This window comes from Ochotona princeps, chromosome 13 (assembly GCF_030435755.1).
Source record: "Ochotona princeps isolate mOchPri1 chromosome 13, mOchPri1.hap1, whole genome shotgun sequence".
Taxonomy (NCBI): Eukaryota; Metazoa; Chordata; class Mammalia; order Lagomorpha; family Ochotonidae; genus Ochotona; species Ochotona princeps.
This window is the reverse complement of record NC_080844.1, coordinates 7059581-7082391: the sequence shown is the minus strand read 5'-3', so window position 1 is coordinate 7082391 and position 22811 is coordinate 7059581. Positions and strand designations below refer to the sequence as shown.

The following is a 22811-nucleotide window of genomic DNA, read 5'->3' as shown; positions in this document are numbered from 1 at the left end:
ATGGAAACCTCATCCCACCAGGGCTCCTCTGAAAGCATCCTGAATCACTTTGCTTGATGGAGTCTGACTCTATATCGGATAGCTTTTATGTTGAGTCCAAGGAAAATTAAGACGATCTGGAATATTCTTTGTTCTAAGGCAGTGTACATGCAAGTAGTTTGGATTTCTGTTTCTGCTTGGAAAGAGCTTTGTCCCTGGGGCTGTGGGTTCTTGTCTGCCTGTTCCAGCATCTTTAACACCAAGAAGGCTCAGGGTGGGATTGGTGACCGATGTGTGGTGGTGGAGGAGAGAGTGAGGATTGTTGGTCAGGGTACCACACAGGCATCGTGTGATGCCCCTGGCGCTCTTGGACCTGCTGCTTTGTATCTTTCCCAGAGCACTTTGATTTTTGTTAGTTTCAGGGGTGTGATTAAGACACACACAGAGAGACATTTAGTTCGGGCAGTTTTATTAGTCAGGGGAGAGAGTCTGAGGGATTGCTCCTTGGTGGGAGGTAGTCTGGGGCCACTTCCACATGGGTAGGATGGCCCCGGGAAGGATGTGGCTGCCCAGGTGATGCGGCACTGATCCTTTATGCATCTTAGGTGGGAGGAAGGGAGACGGTAACACTCCTCGGGTTGCACATGCGAGTGACCCGTAGCATTACTCATTGTGGTGGGCTGAGACAAAACCTGAGCGGTTCCTGTAGGCTGGTCCAGACATTCCTGAGGCGATAAGGCCTGGATGATCCCTCACCGACTCACTGTCACGCAGGCCTCAGGCCAACGTCCTGCTCTACCCAACCCTACAGATTTTTTTCCTCCTATCATGCCTGGGATATGAACTTTCCCCTTCTCTCTGACATGGTGTAGGTATACAGCCACATTAACAGTTGGGCAAGCACAGAAATGAGCTTGGTTCATTCTATAGAAGATTGTTGCCTCACCTCCCCTCAACCTGTGGAGCTGCAGAATGACTGTGGCTTATTCGCTTGATTCATGTCTCATGGAACCTCCAGGGCCTGGGACCTCAGAGGGACCACGTCCTGAGGGGTGGTGAGTCAGAAACGAAGTGGCGGCTCTCCTCTTCAGAGAGCTTGTTGCTCCCCTTGTTGGTCTGGGAAGCATCCCCGGACAGGGCAAGTTGAGCTGTGTCCCTGCCTTAGGTAGGGCCGGAGTTATCCAGCTTTGTCTGTTTTCCCCTAACATCCTGCTATTCTCTAGCTTACTTGTGCTGAGTGGTGAGCAAAGTGTATACTGATGGTCCCTAGTTTATTATGGCTTGAGGTACGATCTTTCAACTTTAGAATGATGTGAAAGCCAGGTGCATCCAGTAGAAATCCAGCTTCACATTTGGAAGTCTTTTCCCAGGTTAATGGTATGTTTTGCAATCCCTTCTTGGGAACCTGAGTGGTAACACTGAGCACAGCGCCAAGCACTCAAGTCCAAGGTCACGAGCGGAAGCCCTGACACTCTACAGGGTGCTGTGGGGCTCCGCTGGGACTGCCCTTCTGTCAGGTGTTTCCAGCGCGTTTTTGACATGCGCTGTTTTCAGTTCAGGATGGGTTGATGGATACTGTGCTCTAAGCAAGAGACATCTGTATCAAAATTGAGGCTGAGAGGTGAAATGGGATCCCAGATCCAGTCAGCCTGGGACAGAGCTGAGACTTTAAGCCAAGTGCCCTGACACCCAGGTGACAATGCTGATGAGACCTAGGTAATATTTACCAAGCTGGAACCAGCTAATGAGGCATTTTGTTGATTGTGTGCAAGTCCTCATCAGAACCCTGTGAAATAGTTGCTATTTTTATCACAGCTTTTAAATGAGGAAAAGAGAAGTTAAGAAACATTACATAACTTGGTCAGGGTCAACCACTCGTTGAAGAAGCACACACTCTAACCAGAGTAGCCTTCCCCATGTCTTCGTTGGCAACCACTGGGATTTCTTGCCCAGTGCTGTAGGCTGTAGGATGCAGCATGTCTGGCTGCCCTCTCCCTAACATGGGTTTGCGTAGGCAGGACCTTGCTTTGCCCTGCCTGGGACGCACAGAGAATGTCACACTGACACACCTGATGTTTGGATGCTGTAGGCAGGGACGAGATTTTATTGTGTGGAGCAGGACATGGCACAAGGCCAGGGACTTCTGTGAGGTGCAGAACAATGCTTCCCAGGAAGATTCCAAACTCTGCTCTCCTCTGCCTATCAAGGGTCTTTGTCTCGTAATATCTCACATCCAAAGGAGAACAAGAAATTCTTGTAAACACAGGCATGCTCAGGACTTGGATTTAGTTTGCTTTGGTGGAAAGGAAACATCTCAACCCTTTCTACTGCCTAAAGATACTCGTTTCTTTTAAATATTTAACTTGTTTAAAAGGCACAATGAGGAGGAGGAAGAAAGAGGGAGATTGAGAGAGAGAGAGAACCCAAATGGTTCTGACAGCCAGGGCAGGGCTAGACCAGTCCTGGGGATCAAGAACTCCGTCCATCCAGATCTCCCATGTGGGTGGCAAGGACCCACATCCTTTGCCATCTTCTGCTGCCTTCAAGTACACTAGCACAGAGCTGGATCACAGGCGAATGAGCCAGGACTCAGAACTGGCACTTTCAGATGGGATAAGGGTGGCTCCAGCAACAACTTAACCCGCAATACCTATGAGATATTCTTTAATGCTAGAGGCAGAGACAACTGGAATTGTAGAAACAGCTGCTGAAGAATGTTCTTAGATATGTTCTTTGAGAAAAAGACAGGAATATAGAGTATTAGTTGAATGTCTGGGGCAGACAACCAGGGGGTGAGGCCATCTTAGAGAAGCCATCTATGCAGGTGATGGGTTGTAGATATTGTGGCTTGTTTCCCATTCCTCCTTTTAAGAGGTGGGGTCTAGGTGCTGTTCTTGGGAGTCCGCCAAAGCTTCGCTAACAGAATTGGGCAAAAGTGACCCTTCTGGTCACACAGAACACTCATTCTGAAACCCAGATGGTCATGTTGTAAGGGAGCCCACAAAAGCCTGTGTGACCCTGTAGCTGCAGGTGCAGCTTGCTCACAGCCAGCTCCAACTGGACTGTCCTAGAAGTTGCAATTGTTAGATTTTTGCTACTTTGACTAAGGTAACTGAGAAGAGCTGCTTAGGAAAGGGGTTTGGTGCATTTTCCTGTTAACATATTGGTTAATCAACACCATGTCAATTAATGCCATAATGTTGTAAATTGTTGTAAATATTATGTTGGGGCTTTTAATTGATTGGGATGATACTCTGCTGGCTCTGCCTTCAGACCAGAGATGGTCTCACCAAGAAACCATTGAACTTACCAGGAAAATAAGATGTTGGACTTTATGCTTGGTAAATACCTCCAATGAAAGAATCTCAACTGAATTTGAACTATGGTAATGCAACAAGGTGGAGCAATCTACCATGGGGGGAGGGTTTAGGGAGAAGCGGGGGGAATCCCAGTGCATATAAAAATGTGTCACATAATGCAATGCAATTAATAAAAAAAAATCCATTTCCAATGGGGGGAAAAAAAAGGAAAGGGGTTTTGTTTCAGCTTAAGTTTTGGAGGTTCTTAGTCCAAGATTGGACAGCCCCAACAACCTGGCATCTATTGACAAAATGTGTACAGAGGAGTGATCTCTTGATGAACAATGGAGGAGAGAGAGAGAGAGAGAGAGAAGAGAAATAGAGAGAGAAATAGAGAGAGGGATTGAGACACAGAGACAGAGAGACTCGGGGAGCATGGTCTCCTTAAAGAACCAACCCTCTCCTGAGAAATGCCTTTTAAGGGATTCCAAAATTTGGTCAAGTCTCCTCCCTTATTCTGCCCTCGTCAATTTGATGTTCATCCATTGACCGTGAACTTAAGACTTTGAGGTTTAAGGATCTGCATGAGTGTAGGAGCCAAATCCTTTTCAGACCAGAAGAGGAGTGGTTCTCTTTGTCTTCCTTAGTTAGTAGGGCAGAGTTGAAATAAGCATGAAACTAGTGGTTCTTAGAGGTGGTGTGTGTGTGTGTACACTTGCATGCATGTCTGCATCTATATTGTCAGGCTGAGTCCACAACTAATTCTGTAGGGATTATGTCATTGAGTATGGCCCTTTATTCCAAGAAAAACCACGTGTGGATCTAGGTGACAACTAAAGCCAAGAGCCGCTGAATCTCAAACAAGGATGTCCAAACCTTGTGATAGGGCTTCAGAAAGTTATTAGGAACTTGGAATGAAAGTTCAACTTATTTGATCAACTTATTTGATCTCCAAGGCAAAAGCCTTGGAGAGCCATGCAGCTATTTCATCATGTGTGTTTTCCAGGGATGTTCGAAGACCGTTTGGAATTTCAAGAGTGCTGTCCAGAGTGTGGACAATGGACTGTGAGGGTCAACTGCTCTCCTTGCTTGCTCCCAACTCGACCCCACCCTGCAGCGGTTGCTGTAGCCACAGTTTTGAGGAGCATTTTTGTTGTTGTTGTTTTTGCCAAGTTTCAGAGCACTGCTCTTTTGTTTAATTCACCAGGTCACACTTGATCTCACTTCCAGACTGGGTCCCCCAACTCTGTGGGAACGCCGCGATCCTGCTGGCAAACCAAGCAGGTCCTCTTTGTTATCCAGATGCGAGATCTTGTCTCTTCTCTCCTCCAAGAGCAGTTGTCATTTTTTATTTTCTTTCGGAGACCCCAGCATCATTTTCTCGCTTTTCCTTCTGTGTGAGGGGACAGCTACCAGGCATGGTGGTGCAGCTTAGATAATATTAGTAAAGAAAAGTTTTTTAAAAAACACATATAAATATTGAGCAATATTCTCCCAGCATGCAAGTCCCAGTTTGGATGGGAAAATATAAAGGCCTCTTGGAAGCTGTCTTAACTCTTGGAGATCTCCATGGTACCATTCCGTAAATGATTGGCTCTGGGCCATCAAGGGTACCCTAGTGGCCTGAAGGAGGCAATGCAGCCTCAAACAGTGGCTGTCCCTGCTCCAGGAAGGAGTGGAGCCTTGGGATGTGTGGCTCCAAGTACAATTACTGCTCAACTCACAGTGGCCCCATTTGCTTTATTGTGGAGTGCCTCCTGGAATCCCTCTGCTCCAGGGACAATATGCTTGCTTCTGAGTCAACTGATGGCAAATTGGTCTTCCTGGGGTTTGCCAGGGCAGGGGAGAGGCACCAGCATTTGTCAGAGAGACATTGTAGCAGAGTTTTGGGGCCCAGGGGAGGGAAATCATTTGCCCACAGAAATTCTCAGCCAGCAGGAACAGCCTTCTGTGGTCAGGGATTAAAGTGTGGGAGGGACATCTGATCCTGAGGTGGTAGCTGGGAATGTTGTAACTGTGTTGGAAGAGGTGGCTGGAGACAGACAGGAGTGGTAATCAAGCAGCAAGGTTTGGTGAGGGGTGTGTCCCTGAGAAGGAATGGGCATCTTGCCAGACTGAGAGGGAGAAGGTGTCCAGACTGGGGCAAGCCAGATGCCCGGGTCTAGTGGAGCGAAGACACTGGGCAGGCCTTACAGGCATCTCAGCAAAAGAACTGAGAACCAGTATGCATCTAGACTGTGAGGTGGATGGGAAGGGAGTGAGGTGTCCTTTTCTCCCACTCTCTTCTGTGGACCAAGGATTTGCTGTTTCTGGAGAGTGCGATTATCACAGATCCACGAGGGCTTGTGGTGAGAACCTGTGGGAGTGCTGAAGGTCCATGGTTGAGCCAGGACTGGGTCCAAGACCTGCACACAGGTGTGCCCATCGTTACTGTGTGCTGCAGGCTTCCTGACTGTTTTAGTCACTTGTTAAATATTTGTTGAAGACTTGCTGTGCTCCATGGGGTTTACTAGTAATTTACCATCTTGATGATTTTAGCCAAGATAAAATACCCTGCTTCTTAACTTTTAACCTACGAAAGAAAGGGTCAGCTGTATCCATTAAGAACTATTTTTTAAAGATTTATTTATTTTATTGGAAAGACAGATATACACAGAGAAAGTACAACAGAATGAAAGGTCTCTCATCCGTTAGTTTACTCCCTGAATGGCTGCAACAGCTGAAGCTGAGCCAATCTGAAGCCAGCAACCAGGAGGCAGAAGCCTCCTCCGGATCTCCCTTGAAGGTGCAGGGTCCCAAGGCTTTGGGCCATCTTCTCTGCTTTCTCAGGTCATGAGCAGGGAGCTGGATGGGAAGTAGAGCAGCAAGGACACAAAGCAACACCTATATGGGATGGTGGCACTTGGAGGGTTAGCCTGCTGAGCCATGGTGCCATCCCCAAGAAATACAATTTTCAGATAAACCAACCCCCCCCCCCCACCAGGTTCACATAGCAGAAGCCAGTTCCTCCCCTTTCCAGTGGCAAGCTGGATTTGGGTGCATGTTTCCTGGTCTGGATGTGAACTTGTGTTAGACACAAGCACACGCACTGGCAATATGGAATATGCTTGCACAGGTTTTAAGAGATCCATTCTCCAGGAGACTGTTCCAGCTCTTTCCTTCTGTTTCAGAGGTCCACTCTGTCCATGAAACCCAGAGGCCTGTGGTCACTCAGGCTCTCCCCTTTTGTCAGCCTTTTCATTTCTGACGCTACGGAATGTATGAAATACCTGATGGAGCTTTCATCTTGCATCTTCTGGCTCATTTGCTGTGTATCTTGTATAAATACCCACGGTTTCCTTGGTTCTTTGCTCTGTAGATCGATGGCTTGTCTTTTCTCTTACCTGTTCGTAGGAGTCTGGATCCTGATCCATTGTTATGTACATGCACTTGCAAATGCTCCTCCTCATCTGTGGCTTGCCACTACCCATTGCTGGTGTCTTTCAGGAAAGAGTGGACTTGGAAAAGCTTTTGCTTCTTCTCATGGTGCCACAGCCAGAAAATATCATACACATTGGGATTTTGATGCTCTCTCTCCCCTTTTCGAGATAGATGAATTTAGCTTAAAAAAAGAAGTGGAGGAAGGCCTTTGGGCAGGAGCTTAGCCAAATGTGGTTGGGTGAGTGGGTGCTAAGCGGGTGGTGGCCCAGCACAATGGCAGTTTGTGGGGGGGCTCCTGAGAACCAGGAGTGTGCAGAGCAGTTTTCCTCTCTGGGGGGTCATTGGAGTTCTGGGCTAAGGGCAGCCATGTTTCTCTGACCTGGATCTGGGATGGGCGAACTTGGCCTGTTTGCCCATCAGTAGGGGAAAGGACACCTGCCCAGTGACTCCAGTGACGTGCAGACATTTCTGTGGTAACTGAGAGAGAATTCTGAAAGAGGTGTGCATTCCAGGTTGGATTTGAAAAGTCTTGCGTTCTACCGGGTTGCATCCTAAGAAATTGGAGGAAAATGATGAGCAGGTGTAGTAGAAATAAAGAAGGGACAGATAAGGAAATTGAAAGAGAAGACATCGAAATAGCAACCTGGACTAGGGAAGTCTTTTTTTTTTTTTTTGAAGCCAGAAAACAAAAGGATAGATACTTGGTCTTGCCGGAAGTTCAGATATCTCTTGGTGAATTCAAACGATGTGGATTGAAAGACAAAATGACGGTGCTTGCTTCAGCAGCATCCATACCAAAATCGGCATGATACAGAAAGACAAAGTGACAACATTCAAAATAGCTTCACCTGTGTTATAGATCAAAAGGTTAACTTTTTTTTAATATACATGTAGAGGTTGCCTTTTTTTTAATAACTAAGAAAATAAGGATATTTCTATCAGGTGAATAAGCTAAGAAGAAAGAGCGTTGTTTGAGAACCATGAAAGTGCTACCCACTCGGCGATCAGCCCACTGCCATGGAGTTGAGGTGTTGTTTTTCCTGAGAGTTTTCATGAAATGTGTCAGAGCAGGACCTGCTCACTGCTGGCTGGGCTGGAAAGCAACTGGCTCTCTGCCATGCTGCCCTCAGAGTCTAGCGTGCTGCCCTCGACCAGGGGGTTGCAGTTATCACACAATCCAAAGCTTGCAAACCCCTGTCAGAATGTATCGGTAAGACGTAACTGAGCAAGTGAAATGAAGGTGTTTTTGCCAGCTTTGAGAACTGTATGAGAAAGGAAGCAGTGAGATAAAGGGGTTGATTTTGGGTTAAGGAGAGGAGGGAGAGATAGGAGGAGATGGAGGGGGGCCCCCTTGGAACTTCCGTGAGGATACTGGGGGTTCATTGACCAATACAAAGTGGAGCAGGCCTGGGGAAGGGGTGAGGTGGGGTTCTGTGTGCCCAGCCTCCCAGTGGGATGTATGTCCTCGAGAACAGGAAACTGTTGGATGTAGAGGTGTGGGTGTGAGGACAATGGCTAGGCTGTGAGAGCAGGGCTCCTTTGGGTGCCTCTGGGCTTGGGTGCACGAGGAAGCAACAGAGGCGCTCTCATGTCCTGCTGGCATCACTCACGTCTCTGGCCCCCGTGTGCTTGCTCTTCAGGCCTGGGAACACTCAGTGGGCATCATCTGCTTCCCCAGTCTCCAAAGGCTGGCAGAAGATGTCTCCGACCAGCTTGCCCAAGAGATACAGAACGCCCTGGCTGGGAAGCCTGCAGGTAAGGGAGCTCACAGGGAGGAAGCGGCTCAGTGGGCCCCTCCCAAGTCTCAGCCCCGCTCTGCTTTCTCCTGGAGTTCGGATCCTGCATGCCAAACAGCATGGTCCCCACTCTGCCTCTGAGAGCCTGAGGGCTGAGACAGAGGCAGGGGAGGAGGCTAGGGCTAGAGGACACGGCTGCTCTAAGTCACACACAAGTCCAGATGTACATGCAGAGACACACACACTGCACACACAGACCCTGCAGACACACAGATGCACACTGCACACTTACAGAAGACACAGAAACTACCCTCACACTTACAGAGACATGTGCACGTATGCATAACAGACACACCATACACACTGCGCACATTAAGCTACGTACAGACCCCACCGACTCTGCAGACACACAAAACGCACAGACACAACACCATCGGGCCTGGGATCTCTGGGCAGGAGAATTAGCATCAGAGGCACCTGCTGCTCAGTGACCTGCAGGCTAGCACCCGGATCTTGCTACTAAGCAGGCAGGTTGGCACCACCCAGGCTACCCGCCAAGGGGCCGGAGGACAAAGTGTTTGGCTCTGCTTCAGGTGGACTTGGTGGGGTTGGGGGTGTGCAGGCAGGAGGAACCTCCTGCTGATGCTTTGCCACCTGCCATGGGGACCGAGGGGAGCTGGGCTCACTCCCGACAGGTGACACATTTTCCTCCCAGAACAGGCACGGGTTGCTGCTGGGCAGTTGCTGCAATGGAAGGATGATGTAGGGCAGGATGGGTACCTGCTGCTGAAGTCGGCGTATGTGCTCACGGGGACAGATGCGGTGAGTCCTGGGGCCACTGCCAACCCTTGCCCATGGGCAGAGTGAGGTCCCCAGTGTCTTTCTTTTCCTGAACCTGGTGGGGTGCTTCATCTCCCCAAGGCTCCCCTTCTGCTGCACGTCATGTATGCTAGCACAGAATGGCACTTCGCACCAGGGTCATGGAGCCAGACAGGGCAACGTTGTCCCCAGGGAAGGGGTGGCATGTGGCCCAGATCTGGAGCTGTGATGGCAGCATGGCCTGCAGCTTGCCGCTTGGGCAGGACTGGAGCCTGGGTTCAGAAGTCAGTTGAAGGGAGGACCTCTGGACCTTCCTACCATGTTGACTGCCTGAACTATGGTCAGACACACAGCCTGCAACCCAGAGCCAAGGCCTGCCTGTCCCCTGGGGATGACCCCCTCCAGGACGCATGGTGACAAATGATCCCCCGGGGGCTTGTTTTCCAACAACAGAGTAGCCATAGGTAGGGTGGGGTAGGTGTCTGTGCAGGGATCAGGGAGAGCTGTGCTGAGGGGGTCATGGCCACGCCAGATAAAGACAGCGAGATGTCCTGGAACTGGAACAACTCTAGGGGCCAGGTCAAATCCAGCCATCTTCCTTTTTCTCTACCCGCGTGCTTGCTATGGGGGCCAACTGGATGGGAGGTTGCATGGACAGCATCCTGCAGATTGAGCCAACATGTTTTCCTGTCTGTTTTATACACACGTGCTTCTATTCACACACATACACACACACAGAGGTCAGAGCCACAGTCACCTGGGTGAGGCTGCTGGAACAACTGCCACAGAACTGCCCCAGAGCTGCTCCACCAGGCTGGGGTCCATGCTCTAGGCCTTTCTATGACACCTGGGTGTTACTGGCCACCTGCTGGGCGAGATTAGGATCTGAATCTGAGGATGGAGAGGGCAGTGCTGAGAGCTTTGTTGCTGCTGCCCAGACACACACTGCCTGCCTCCTTTGCTCACCTGGGGTCCACAAGCCTTCCTGAGCTGCTCTCTTCCAAACGTCTCCCTCCTTTGCTGCCCTAACCCAGTGACAGTTAATAGTTACCAAACACCTGGTCGACCCTTGTGTGAACCGGATCTTCACGGGCACTGTGGCTGTATCTGTTGCGTGTGTACACTCCACGCTTGAGAATGCGGAGCCAAAGGAGACAGGAAGGAACTTGCCCATTGAATGTGACCTCCCCAGCCCCTGCCACCTGTCATCCCGGGTTACAAGATGTGTTCTTCCCTTGCAGGAGTCGCTGGGCAGAGTGGCTGAGTCTGGGCTTCCAGCCCTGCTGCTGCGCTGTCTTTACCTCTTCTTCGTCTTTCCTCTGGCAAAGGACGAATCTTCTGATGGTGACGTGCAAGTCCAGAGGATGTTTGTGCAGGTGAGTGACAGCAGGAGGGGGAAGGAGAAGGGAGGGGCTGTGTGGGCTGTGTGCTGGCCCCAGGGACCGGTGATAGATTATCTGAGCCACAGGTAGGTGGGTGGGGACTAGGGGGAGGGGCCGGAGAGATTGGGGAGTGGAATTTTCAGGTAAGGGGCCAGGTTATTTTTGATTGGTGGATAACCAGAAAGGCACAAATTTCATCAGCTGTGGGGAAGGGGAATCTGGAAATGACTAGGTCCGAGATGGGATGATTCGAAAATCATTCCTCACATTCTGTCTCTAGCTCCTTCCCCTGCTGTCCGCCCCTGCCTTCTCCAGGGACTCCTTCCTGCCCCCCTGGCCAAGGGTACAGGGGCTGTGGGCTTTTACTCCGTGTGTGCAGGATCTAAGGGAGGGTCTCAAACCTGGCAGATGCCTGTGACCCCTCAGTGACGTCCCAAGCACAGCTGGCCATCGTCCTCACGCACTCATCAATGTCCACTTCAGACTAATTCTGAAGCTGAATCATCATTTCCACATGATCTGGAAGATTCCATTGGGGCAAGCTCTCCCCTGAGCTGCTTTCTTGAGCCCTAGGAGCCTTTTACCATCTATAAGTGAATTCTAAGTGGCGGCCTGGGGGCTGCCCTGAACTCGTCTTTACAGCATGACTTGAAACCAGGGCAGCTGTGCCTTCAAGGCCCTTGGCACAGAGTGTGCCCATTCCTCTAAGGGTCCTCCCTACTTGATCCTACAGGAGTGTGTACACCGAGCTCCTTCGGTGCAGAGCTCCACGCGCACCTCTGGGTACTGCTGCAATTGAAATAGCTCAATTCCTAGAGGTGACGGAGGAGGGAAGCATCCCAAAAATACAACGCATAATTATCATTTTTAAAAGGCTTGATTTATTTGAAAGGTAGCTATCCACTGGATCACTCTGCACATGCCTGCATTGGCCATGATATGACCATGGTGTGGCCAGGAGCCAGGAACTCTGATTTCCTCTTCTTTTCTTTAGATTTTATTTATTTTTATTGGAAAGGCAGATTTACAGAGAGAAGGAGAGACAGAGGGAAAGACCTTCCATCCACTGGTTCACTCCCTAAGTGGCTGCCATATCTGGGGCTGAGCCAGTCTGAAGCCAAGAGCTTCTTCCGGGTTTCCCATGTGGGGGCAGGGTCCCAAGGCTTTGGACCATCCTCTACTGCTTTCCCAGGTCACAAGTAGGGAGCTGGATGGGAAGCGGGCCGTGAACCAGGACATGAACCGGTGCCCATATGGGATCCTGGTGCATGTAAAATGAGGATTTAGCCACTAGACCATCACGCTGGGGCCCTCTCCATCTGATGTCTTACACATACGGCAAGGACCCAAGCAGTTGGGCCATCATCGGCTGCCTTCCTGGATGCATTAGCAGGAAGCCAAGTCAGAAGCAGAGCAGCTGGGACTTCTGTTAGCATCTGATATGGGATGTAGGCATCCCACATGGTGGCTTCCCTTGCTGCACTACCACCCCTGCCCCCGATTTTTAAAGTGAGGTGAGCAGAGTGTGAGATGTGCTAGGAAATGATCCTGACGAATACATGGGCAATGCCCTGAGGACTTGCATTGAACAGGGCTGCAGGTCTACAGGGCTCAGAGAAGGTGGCAATGAGTGGGGAGCAGAAGGGCCAGGAACAGAGCAGTAGTCATCCAAGCCCAGCACTTGGTCACGTGGCCACACCATCCTGCAAGGGAGCCTAGGAGTGGGAGCTGTAACCCCGTCACACAGCTGCCAGCTTTGGCAGTTAGCTGGAAGGAGAGAGCTCATGACATTCACCCAACCGGAAGCAGGTCCCGTTGGAACCCCAGGACCCCAAGGCAAGGCTCACCCATGCCAGACCCCTCAAGACAGGCGAGGGTATTTGGTTTTTATCCCAAGTGCACAAGAAGCTACGGGAAGCTCATTTGCTAGCATGGGGAGATCCTGGGCTGGCAGGGCCAGGGACTCCAGTTAGGAAAACCCTCAGAGAACTTGTGGTTTGGGTGCCAGCCCAGAATTCTGGGACCGCTCCTTTTATGTAGCGCATAAAATGACTCTGTGCCTTCCTAAGGTGGCATTTTCTGTGGTTCCATGTAAAGCCACACCAAGGCTATATTCCTGGGATTCAGAAAGGATCACAGTTACTTGTCTGGTGATTATACAGACTGGTCCTCAGCTGCCACCAACTCCTCAATGGCTTGGTCAGCACAGGTGTCCCGTCTATTTCATCGCTTCCTGCTGACCCCCTTCACCAGGGCTCCCGAGGAGGAGGGATCCCACACCCCTTGCAGGACCAATCTTCCTGACCAGCTGTTCTCTCTCCAGATGCTGCTGAACATCTGTGGCGACCCCCGGGGCTTGGAGGGGCTGGTCTCAGGCAGCGAGCTGCAGTCTCTGCTGATCGCCACCACCTGCCTTCGGGAGCACAGCTGCTGCTTCTGGAAAGAGCCCACCTTCTGCGTGCTGAGGGCCATCTCCCAAGCCCAGAGCCTCAGCGTCATCCAGCACCTCAAGGGTAGGCCATGGGGCCATGCCCAGGCTTTCCTGGGAGGCCCGGAGTCAAGGCCAAAGGCCTGTTTTCTACAGCACTTAATCTCTGAGCCCCTGTGGATTTCAGAAACCAAGGAAGTGATGCATGAACAGATGAACAGTTGGGTGCAGCACAGGACCCTGTGTGGGCAGCAGGGAACCCCTTTTGTGAATGCTGTACTGGAGGGAGAGACAGGAAAAGAGGGGAACCATTTCCTGTGCCACATGTATTAAAGGGCCACTGAGTACATGTGTTTTTGGGTAGACATTAATGCCATCATCAGGATGTGGCCTCCAGCTCTTGCCCTCACAGCTGAGTGACCTTAGGTGTTTCCTACCTGAGTGCTTCACTGCTCTCGCCTGGGCATAAGAGCCCTTTGCTGCCGTCCTTGGCCTGTGGCGATTCTGCAATAAGTCAGGTATACGCACTGCATCTGACATTTACCTGCCTAGAGCAGTCACCCTGGGGGACATACTTGTGACAATCCCACCGGAGGGTGTCTTTTGGGGACATTCAGGTGAGGGGTCTGAGCCCACCGCTATGACCTGCTGGTTCAGCGTGCCTGCCTCGGGGTCTGCTTCCCATCCTGGGAGCATCATCCTGACTGTAATTACAGTCCCAATGACGTCGCAAGTGCCAGGGCCAGGATCAGGCTGTGCCCAAGTCCTTCCCAGCAAGTGAAGGGCTAGGCAGGAAAGGCTGTAGGCATGCGTCCTGGATGCTCTCAACATCTTGGTCTCAGCTTGCCCAAGGCCACAGTTGGATCAGAAATATCCTGTCCCCCCCCATCCCGTGGGGAACTTGTTGGGAGGGCAGTTGGGAGGGCAGCAGGCTAGCTCAGTGCGTCCTGGTCAGACCAGCAATACTGGGGCTGCCAGGTCAGGGGTCAGGTGCGCAGACATCAGCCTGCTGAGAGGCTGAGAGTTCACCAGGCCAGAAGCCTTCCCAATCCACTATAGCGCTGCGGCTCATGAAGTAGCCTCTTCACCCAAGATCCAGTAGACAAAGTTATGCATTCATTCTCATTCGTGCCTCCACGTGCAGTTTAATGCGGAGGTGGGCGTGGGGGAGGTGGGGTGGCCCCAAAGCTGACGTTTCAGAGCTCAGTATGGCTGTGCCTCCCCCGCAGCCACCGACTGCGTCCGGCTTTCGCTGCAGAACCTCTCGCGCCTGGTGGACACCCTCCCAGCGCCAGAGGCCAGCGAGGCTGTGAGCCTGATCCTGAGCTTCGTGAAGGACGCCTACCCTGTCTCCTCGGCTCTGCTGCTGGAGTTCGAGAACGCCGAGGGCTACCCTCTGCTGCTTAAAGTGTTACTGCGGTAAGGGGCGGGGCCTGGCGGGTGGGCGGAGTCTAAGGGGTGGGGCTGGTGGGTGGAAAGGAGTTGGTAAGGGGCGGGGCCTGGTGGGTGGGGGTGGAGTCTGATGGGCGGGGCTTATGGATGGGGTGGGGAGGAGTCGGTAAGAGGGGGGGTCAAGCGGGGTGGGGCGGAATCTGAGGGCGGGGCCTTGATGGGGTGGGGCGGAGTCGGTAAGGGGCGGGGCCTGGCTGGTGGGCGGAGTCAGCAGGAGGCGGGCTGGGCGGGGAGGAGGGGTACAGGAGCTGCCGGGGTCCCTGGACGCTGGGCGTCGCTCAGAAGGAAGATGGGATTGTGGTGTCTGCAAGTCTTCCATAGAGGAAGCTCCGAGAGCGTGGCGAGAGACCTTGTGTGCCGGTGTCTTGGTACCGTGCTAGGATACCCGAGAAAGCCCATGTCCTAGAGACAAGAGCCTTGTTCCCTTGCAGTTTTGGAGGTTTCAGCAGCCCCATTGCTTTGTCCCTGGCAAGATTGGGGGAGTTTGGAGAGTGGGTAGAGGGAGAACTCTGACAGTGAGGAAGCAGACAGAGCAGCGGGCTGAGCCGGCCTTGGTTGTAACCTTACAACCCACTGCCTCACCAACGCCACCTATGGCGAACCTGCTCCAGGTAACTTCAGGGCATTCCACTGGGCCCACCCTCTTAGTCTCATTAACTTTTTGAAAAATATATATTTTATTTATTTTAAAGGCAGAGTTAAGGATTAGAGAGAGAGCTTCAATACACCTGTTCACTCTCCAAATGGTTGCAATGGCTGGATCTGAGTGGATCTGAAACCAGGAGCCAGGATCTTCATCTGGGTCTGCTAATGGGTGCGGGGGCCCAAGCACTTGGGCCATCTTCTGCTGCTTTGCAAGGCACCAGGGAGCTGGATTGGAAACAGAGAATCCAGGGATTGAACTGGCGTCCGTACGGGATGCTGGCATCCCAGGCACTGGCCTCAGTCACTATGCTGAAGCACCGACCTGGTCTTAATAACTTATGATTTCAGGATTTAAACAGGTGTATTGGGAGCCAAGTCTTCCTCAAACCACAGCAGACTCCTTATTGCTGTCCAGTGTGTGGGGACCCCTGCCTTGGCGAATGAAGGGGTGATCCTCACCACAGCAAACCCACTGTGTGGAATGCGCCCCCTGCATGCCCGTTGACTGGGTTCCACCAGTCAGGATCCACACACCAGCTTTGGAGAGTTTCCTGAAGCTGCTGCAAGCTGTGTTGCCCACATCCTTACAGACATGGAAGCATCTGGGACTCCACAAGCCCTGCTTCTTCCCCACTTCTTCCCCACCAGGCGCTCTTGACCTTGACCAATGGGAGCTGCTTGGGTGACTCCGCCCCTCAGTGCTGCTTCCAAGTCCTGAGAGCCAGGTGCCCCAGAGGCACTTGCGCTGTAATGTTCTCAGACCACCTTCCCGCCCCTCCCTGTCTCCCACAGCCTCTACCCAACTGGCATTTTTTAAAAAAGATTTATTTATTTTTATTGGAACGTCAGATATACAGAGAGGAGGAGAGACAGAGAGGAAGATCTTCCATCCAATAATTCACTCCCTAAGTGGCTGTTATAGGCGGAGCTTAGCCAATCTGAAGCCAGGAGCTAAGAGTTTCTTCTGGGTCTCCCATGCAGGAGCAGGGTCCCAAAGCCTTGGACCTATGGTTCTATCCCAGGCCACAAGCAGGGAGCTGGATGGGAAGCAGGCCATCAACTGGGACACGAACGATGTCCGTATGGGATCCTGGTTCGTTCAAGGCGAAGACTTTAGCCACTAGGTTACTGCACCGGGCCCCCTACTGGCATTTTCTGGGACCAACTCCCAAGTGGGCTCCTTTTCTCTCTGACAATAGGAAGCCTAAACAAAACAAAGACGCCAGTGGCTGAGTCTGGTTTCCTGCACTCCCCCTGCTGTTTCATTCTCACTTTGGATCTAGGAACTGGAGTGGTCTGGGAGTAGATACCCAGGAAATACCCTGATGGCGGCCGATGAAAGGAGCATACTCCAGGGAGTGGCAGGAAGAGCCTGTTTGCAGTCCCCACTTACTCATGTAATCCTGGAGCAGCAGGGCCGGTGGTACGGAGCGCACCATATAAAAGACCATCAAAGCCAATTTAGAATTTGGGGAATCATTATTAGCCAGCTGGCGACTGCCGCCACTCAGAACAGGTCTGAGGAAGTCAGCCCCGAACTGTCAGGGCAAGTGAGATTTTAAAGGAAAAAAACCCACATCCTGGTGGCTTTGACCATGGCTGGCAAGCAAGGGTATAGAAGCTACAATAAGCAGGTGAGAGCCAAAATGAGCAATTCTATAGTTATAGTAACAGTTTAACTTCTTGGAAATTGGTTCTGCTTTTCATGGGGCTCAGTTCCCAGCTGGTTCTTCCCTAGGGGAGGAGGGTCAGTCTAACCCAACTGGTGACTGTGGAATATATTCACTCTGTAAATTTTCACCCTGTCACACTGGGAGGAGCTTGGGGGGCCCTGCTGCAGAGGGAAGCAAGGCAGATCCTCTGCTGTGAGCAGCTCAAAGCCAAGCAACCTCAATGTCAAGTGCACACACGGGCCTAGCAGAACCCGAGCTCTCCCACCCTCCTGTGCTGCTGCTCTCTGAGAATACAAAGTCCCTCCTTTGGGTGGTGTTCTTGCTGTGCTGGAGTCTGAGACACATACATTTTTTGGTGGGGAGGAGGATGGGGGGGCAGCCATGGAGGGCAGACTTCCTGGAGCAGGTGCTGCAGCTAGTCACAAATGCCTCCCTCCCTCTCCCCACCACCTTTCCCATTAGGACAATTCCTAAAATACCCAGTGCCCACCCGAAACCCTGGATTGCCCAGGGCTGGCCCGAGGCTGTGGTCTGCAAACACAGTGGTGTTTAGCTAGGGCCCTCGGTCCTTGCTTGTTGGTGCTGACATGCCTTGCTCCTGGGGTCTTTCCTACCATGGCAGAGCTGCACTGTTTCTGCAGAGCTGCAGAGAACTGGCCTCACCTGTCCCCACAGGTATGACAGGCAGGCACCAGGCGATGCGGACCCCCACCTGGAGGAGCTCGTGGGTCTGGTGGTGTGGCTGACGACCTGCGGGAGGTCGGAGCTGAAGGTGTTTGACAGCGTCACTTATCCGCAACTCGAAGGCTTCAAGTTCAATCATGAGGCGTCAGGTGGGTGCTCCTACGTCTCCGAGAGAGCGGGAGGCTACGGGGACCATCCTGAGGTTGTGCACCTGCCGATGCTGCCCAGAGTCTGATTCTGGGGTCATCTTGGCGGACAAAACTGTGGCTCTTACGGGCTCCCTTGTACGTTTTTTTTTTCAGATGTTACTATGAGGGGGTTTGTTTTCTGCAGAACAGAGAAGAAACATTGCTTTAATAAGGCAAAGGCTTCCACATAACAGAAGAGGCCTTTGGCACTACCCCCACCTGTGTTGTGACTTTAACTTGGTCCCATTTGCTTGCATAATGGGGATCTGGAGCAGTCACCCGGCGGTCAGGGTCAGTGATGTCTCAGTACCTGGGGCTATCGATGGATTGGTTGAGGAACTGAAACAGTAGGCATGATGCTTTGGGCACACGGCAGGCTCTCTGCCCCATGCTGGGGTATCCCTGTGAACCGACCAGGGGTCTGTCACACATGCACTGAGCCATAGTCTGCTGCGGAAGTGGGTGACAAATGCTTCAGGATGTGACATGAGGTGGGGCAGTCAGGAAACCCTGTGCTGTGGGGCTGGCTGGAAGGTCTTTTAAGGACCCGGTGACATTGTGCCTAGTTCCAGCTTTATCCACACTCTCTATGAAGTCACTGAGCTGATCAAGAATTGACACATTTTTTAGGGTCTTTTTTTTTTTTAAGATTTATTTATTTATTACAAAGTTGAATATACAGAGAGGAGGAGAGACAGAGAGGAAGATCTTTTGTCCAATGATTCACTCCCCAAGTGAGCCATAACGGCTGCGCCCATCCGAAGCCGGGAACCAGGAACCTCTTCCGGGTCTCCCACATGGGTGCAGGGTCCCAAAGTTTTGGGCCGTCCTCTACTGCTTTCCCGGGCCACAAGCAGGGAGCTGGATGGGAAGTGGAGCTGCCGGGATTAGAACCAGCGCCCATATGGGATCCCGGTGCGTGCAAGGTGAGGACTTTAGCTGCTAGGCCATGCCACCGGGCCCATTTTTAGGGTCTTAAAAACATTTATTTCTCCTTCTTCTTCTTCTTCTTCTTCTTTTTTGAAAGGCAGATTTATAGAGAGTGAAAGAGAGGCAGAAAGATCTTCTTTTTGCTGGCTCACTCCCACAAGGCCACAATGGTCGGAGCTGGGTTGGTCTGAAGCCAGGAGCCTGGAATTTCTTTAGGGCCTTTCATGTGGGTGCAGAGGCCCCAGTATTTGGGCCATCTTTTGCAGCTTTCTCAGGCACGTTAGCAGGGAGCTGGATTGGACGTGGAACTGGCTCCACTTGAATTGGCTCCCTTACGGGATGCGGCACTGAAGGTGGAGGCAGAACCCACCATGCCACAATGCCGACTCACCATCACCATTTTTTTTTTTTTTTTTTTTTGAGAACCAGAGAGACAAATAGTTTCCATCTACTGGTCCACTCCCCAGTGGATGACAAAGCTGAGAGCCAAGGTCTCAATCTTGTCTCCTGCAGGGGTGACAAGAGCCTGAGTCCTTGCTGTTTCCTCCTGGGGTCCTGGAGGGAGTTCTCAGGGCTCAGGCTGGATTGTTCAAGTGAAGGGAAGGGGGTCGAGTGCTCACAGACAGCAAGTGCAGCCTGGAGAAGACCCAGTAGAGGGAAACAGCTGGGCAAATCAAGCAGTAAAGGTGCTGTGAAGGTCACAGGGAGGTGGCAGAGCTGCAGGGACCATGTGCAGAATACAAGGACGTGAGCACCCAGGGCAGGGGTGAGGTTGGGGCAGGTGAGAGGGTAGGGGCAGGAAGCTTGCTGAGCAAGTGGCTGTTGCCTGGGCGAGAGGGCCTGGGAAGGTTCTGGAAAGAGGATTTATTTCTCAGTTTGTCAAGGAATGAAGCTAACTTGGCCTGGTCCTTTTCCACTGCATTTGATTTGAACCAATGGAGACTGACTCTACCAGCCCTGAGTTGTCCGAGGGAAACACAAAGCAAGCCATGCAATGTACTTTCAAAAATTATTTATTTTTATTTAAAAGGTAGATTTTAAAGAGAGAGAGAGAGAGAGAGAGGAGAGACAAGAGAGGGATATTCCATCTGTTGGCTCCCCAAATGGCTGCAATGGCCAGAAGTGAGCTGATCTGAAGCTGGGAACCAGGAACTTCTTCATGGTCTCCCACACAAGTGCAGAGGCCCAAACACTTGGGTCACCCTTGCTTGCCTTTCCAGGCCATAAATGGAGCAACCAGGACATGAATTGATGCCCATATGGGATGCCAGCCCCACAGGTAGACGATTAGCTGGCTATGCCACTGTACAGTCCCAAACAATGCACTTTTAAATAGTAAGAAAACACAGGTTAAACTTATTTCGGGGCATGCATTTTTATTTCACTTAGTCTATTCCAAATATTACCATCTCTACTTGTGGTCCATAGAAATGACTGTTAGTCAGGTGTTATTCATGCTTTCCCATTGCTGTGTGTCTGGATTCCATTCACCCACTCGCAGCATGTCTCAATCCACAGCTGCCACAGCTGGAGAACCGTGTCTCAGATGATGTGTTCCAGCTTGCCTCACAACCTGTGTGGGCTGGCTTCCCTGCATTTCAGATAGATAATGTGTGTGTGGGAGCTGGAAAATGGAACTTTCAATGACACATATCGCAATGAGAACCCAAGCTCCTGTTGCTAGATGTGGGCGGGAGACTTGACGTGGGGATTGTTCTTCTGTCCATCTTCAGGAGTGACCGTTAAGAATCTCCAGGCCTTCCAAGTCCTGCAGAGTGTTTTCCACAAAGCCAGTGACTCTGTCCTCTGCATGCAAGTCCTATTGGCCATCAGGACCATGTGGGCCTGGAACCCCCGCAACTTCTTTCTGCTGGAATGGACGCTGCAGCCCATCTCTCAGTTTGTGGAGATTGTGCCCCAGAAACCAGCTCCGGTGCAAGTGCAGTTCTTCCAGCTGCTGGAGGCCTTGGTGTTTGAGCTACACTACGTGCCACATGAGATCCTGCGGAAGGTGCAGCGTCTGATAAAGGAGAGTCCCGTGCCGTCCTGCACCCTCGTGGCCCTACAGAGTGTTCTCCGGATTGCGGGCAGGGATCTGCTCTTCACTGACATCTTCCGGGACTCGGGGCTCCTGGGCCTGTTGCTGGCGCAGCTGCGGAAGCAAGCCAAGATCATGAGGAAGTCAGGTGCAGGGCTGGTGTCCCAAGAGGCAGGTGGATGGGCGGTGGGGGGCAGTGTTAGTCCTGCCTGGTCGGTGTGCCAAGCTGGCTGTCCTCTCCCATGTCACAGGGTGCCAGAGTCAGGGGATGGTTTATCAGTGTTCTTGGGACACCCGGCACACGAGGAGCAGTAGCCTGCCATTGTTCCCCATGAAGAGCCCGGTGCAGTGTTGCACAGGCTTTCAGGGCTAACGCAGGCATGATGGACCCTTAGCACTCAGCATCTCCTGCCCTGGACACTGTCTGGGTAGGTAGATGCTGACAGCAGGGACTGCTGGGTCTTCAGGGATGCAGAGCGAGCCAAGAACACAGAGAGGCTGAGGATCCTGGGAACCCGACAGGGCCTGCTAGGAGTGAGCAGATTTGGCTTTGTTCTCTGTGCCATTGAGCAAGTGGTTTCCTGTTGGGACAAGGGATACTCTGACTCTGCTGACCAGGCTTTTTCTCTGTGTCTGGGTCCTATCTTTATGTGCCCTGTAACCCCTGGGCAATCAATGCCTTCTTGTCCCCGCCTCAACCCTTGCGCACTAGGATCCTGTCCAGGTCATGGACAGAGGCCCAGGAGTGGCGCTGCCTCGTGGTCTCACCACGTCCTACCCTATTTGCTCCCCTGCATGGTGCTTGTGTCACCTTGCGGATACAGAAAAAAATCTGAAAAGCTTCCCCTTCCCCTGACATCCTCTGCTTAGCCTGGCACGGGATGTTGGGATGCTGGAAGCTGACCTCTCACCTCTCCCTACCTTTCTCTCCTTTTTTCTGTGCTCCCCACCCCCTCTTCAGTGACCGGCAGCAGCTAAGGGCTGTAACCTTGAGCTGCTTTGAGAATTCAGCTTGTAGCGAAGGTCTGTGTCCTGGGCCTCTCAAAGAGGCAGACTCTGTAGGACAGACTGCCTTGGCTGGGGTTCTGGCTATGTTAGCTACAAGCTGAGCAGTTCTGGGCAGGGGACGTCGGGTCTACGATGGGCCTGATTCCTGCTGTATGAAGTGAGGCTCATCATGTCTACATAATAAATATTGGGAGACTGAAATGAGATGCTGAAAACACCTGCTCCTGGGCCTGGTGTGCAAGTTTGTCCCTGCGGGGCTGCAGTTCTGGTGCTCCTGCGTGGCAGACTGAGAGACCCTACAGGAGGAACATGGGCCCAACGTGCTCCCCAGGGTGCTTGCCATAAGGCCAGAGCTGCCCCAGGAGGCCTGGCAGTGTGTTTTTTGCTAGGTGCCTCTGCCCACTGCTCAGCAGCTTCTTGCCTTTCCATGCTGCTGCCCTCTTTGCCTTCCTTGCTTGACCCACCGAGAACTCTGTGCACTGCCTTCTTGGCTACTGTTTCTGTGTTAGCTGGGGATGCTTTATCAGCGGCCCAACATCCACTTTGTTTCTCAGTCCTTTGAGCTGTTTGTGAGTGGCTGCACCCAGGCTTCTTCCGTGCTTTTTGTTGTTAAATGTGTCTTCTTGTTTCTTAGATGCCTCATCCTCTAGTTAATAAACTCCACTTCTGTTCATTCCCCAAGCACACATTGCGCTTCTGATTTGTGTCAAGCATTTTCCTGGCACTGGGGAATCTGTTCAGGAGGCCTGGTTTTGTGCTCACGGGCCCAGTGAGCCTCCTCTTTACTCATAATCTCTCTGTTAAAGATTTATTTAATTTTCAAAGTAGAGTTTCACACACACACAAAGAAAGAGAAGAGAGAGAGAGAGAGAGAGAGAGAGAGAGAGAGAGAGAGAGAGAGAGATTCCCATTTGCTGGTTTCACTCCCCAGATGACCACAACAGCCAAGGCTGAACCAGGCTGGAGCCAGGAGCCAGAAGCCAGCAGCTTCTGGGTCTCCTACATGGATGCAGGGGCTTAAGAACTTGGGCCGTCTTCTGCTGCTTTCTCAGGTGCATTAGCAGGGCACTGGAGCATAAACGGAGCAGCCAGGACTTAACTAGTGCCCATATGGGATGTCATAGGCCACA

The 22811-nt window shown here is 51.9% G+C and overlaps 1 protein-coding gene across 3 annotated transcripts in view; it reads left to right on the top strand.

Moving 5' to 3' along the window:
• WDFY4 (WDFY family member 4) overlaps window positions 1-22811 on the top strand; it is a 231424-nt gene that overhangs the window by 23325 nt on the left and 185288 nt on the right. For all 3 annotated transcript variants that reach the window (XM_058671561.1, XM_058671562.1, XM_058671563.1), the window contains exons 3-9: window positions 8339-8453; window positions 9150-9256; window positions 10495-10629; window positions 12959-13148; window positions 14293-14482; window positions 17509-17666; window positions 20369-20821. In XM_058671561.1, the coding sequence (XP_058527544.1) occupies window positions 8339-8453; window positions 9150-9256; window positions 10495-10629; window positions 12959-13148; window positions 14293-14482; window positions 17509-17666; window positions 20369-20821 (1348 nt within the window). The remainder of the gene's footprint in view (window positions 1-8338; window positions 8454-9149; window positions 9257-10494; window positions 10630-12958; window positions 13149-14292; window positions 14483-17508; window positions 17667-20368; window positions 20822-22811) is intronic.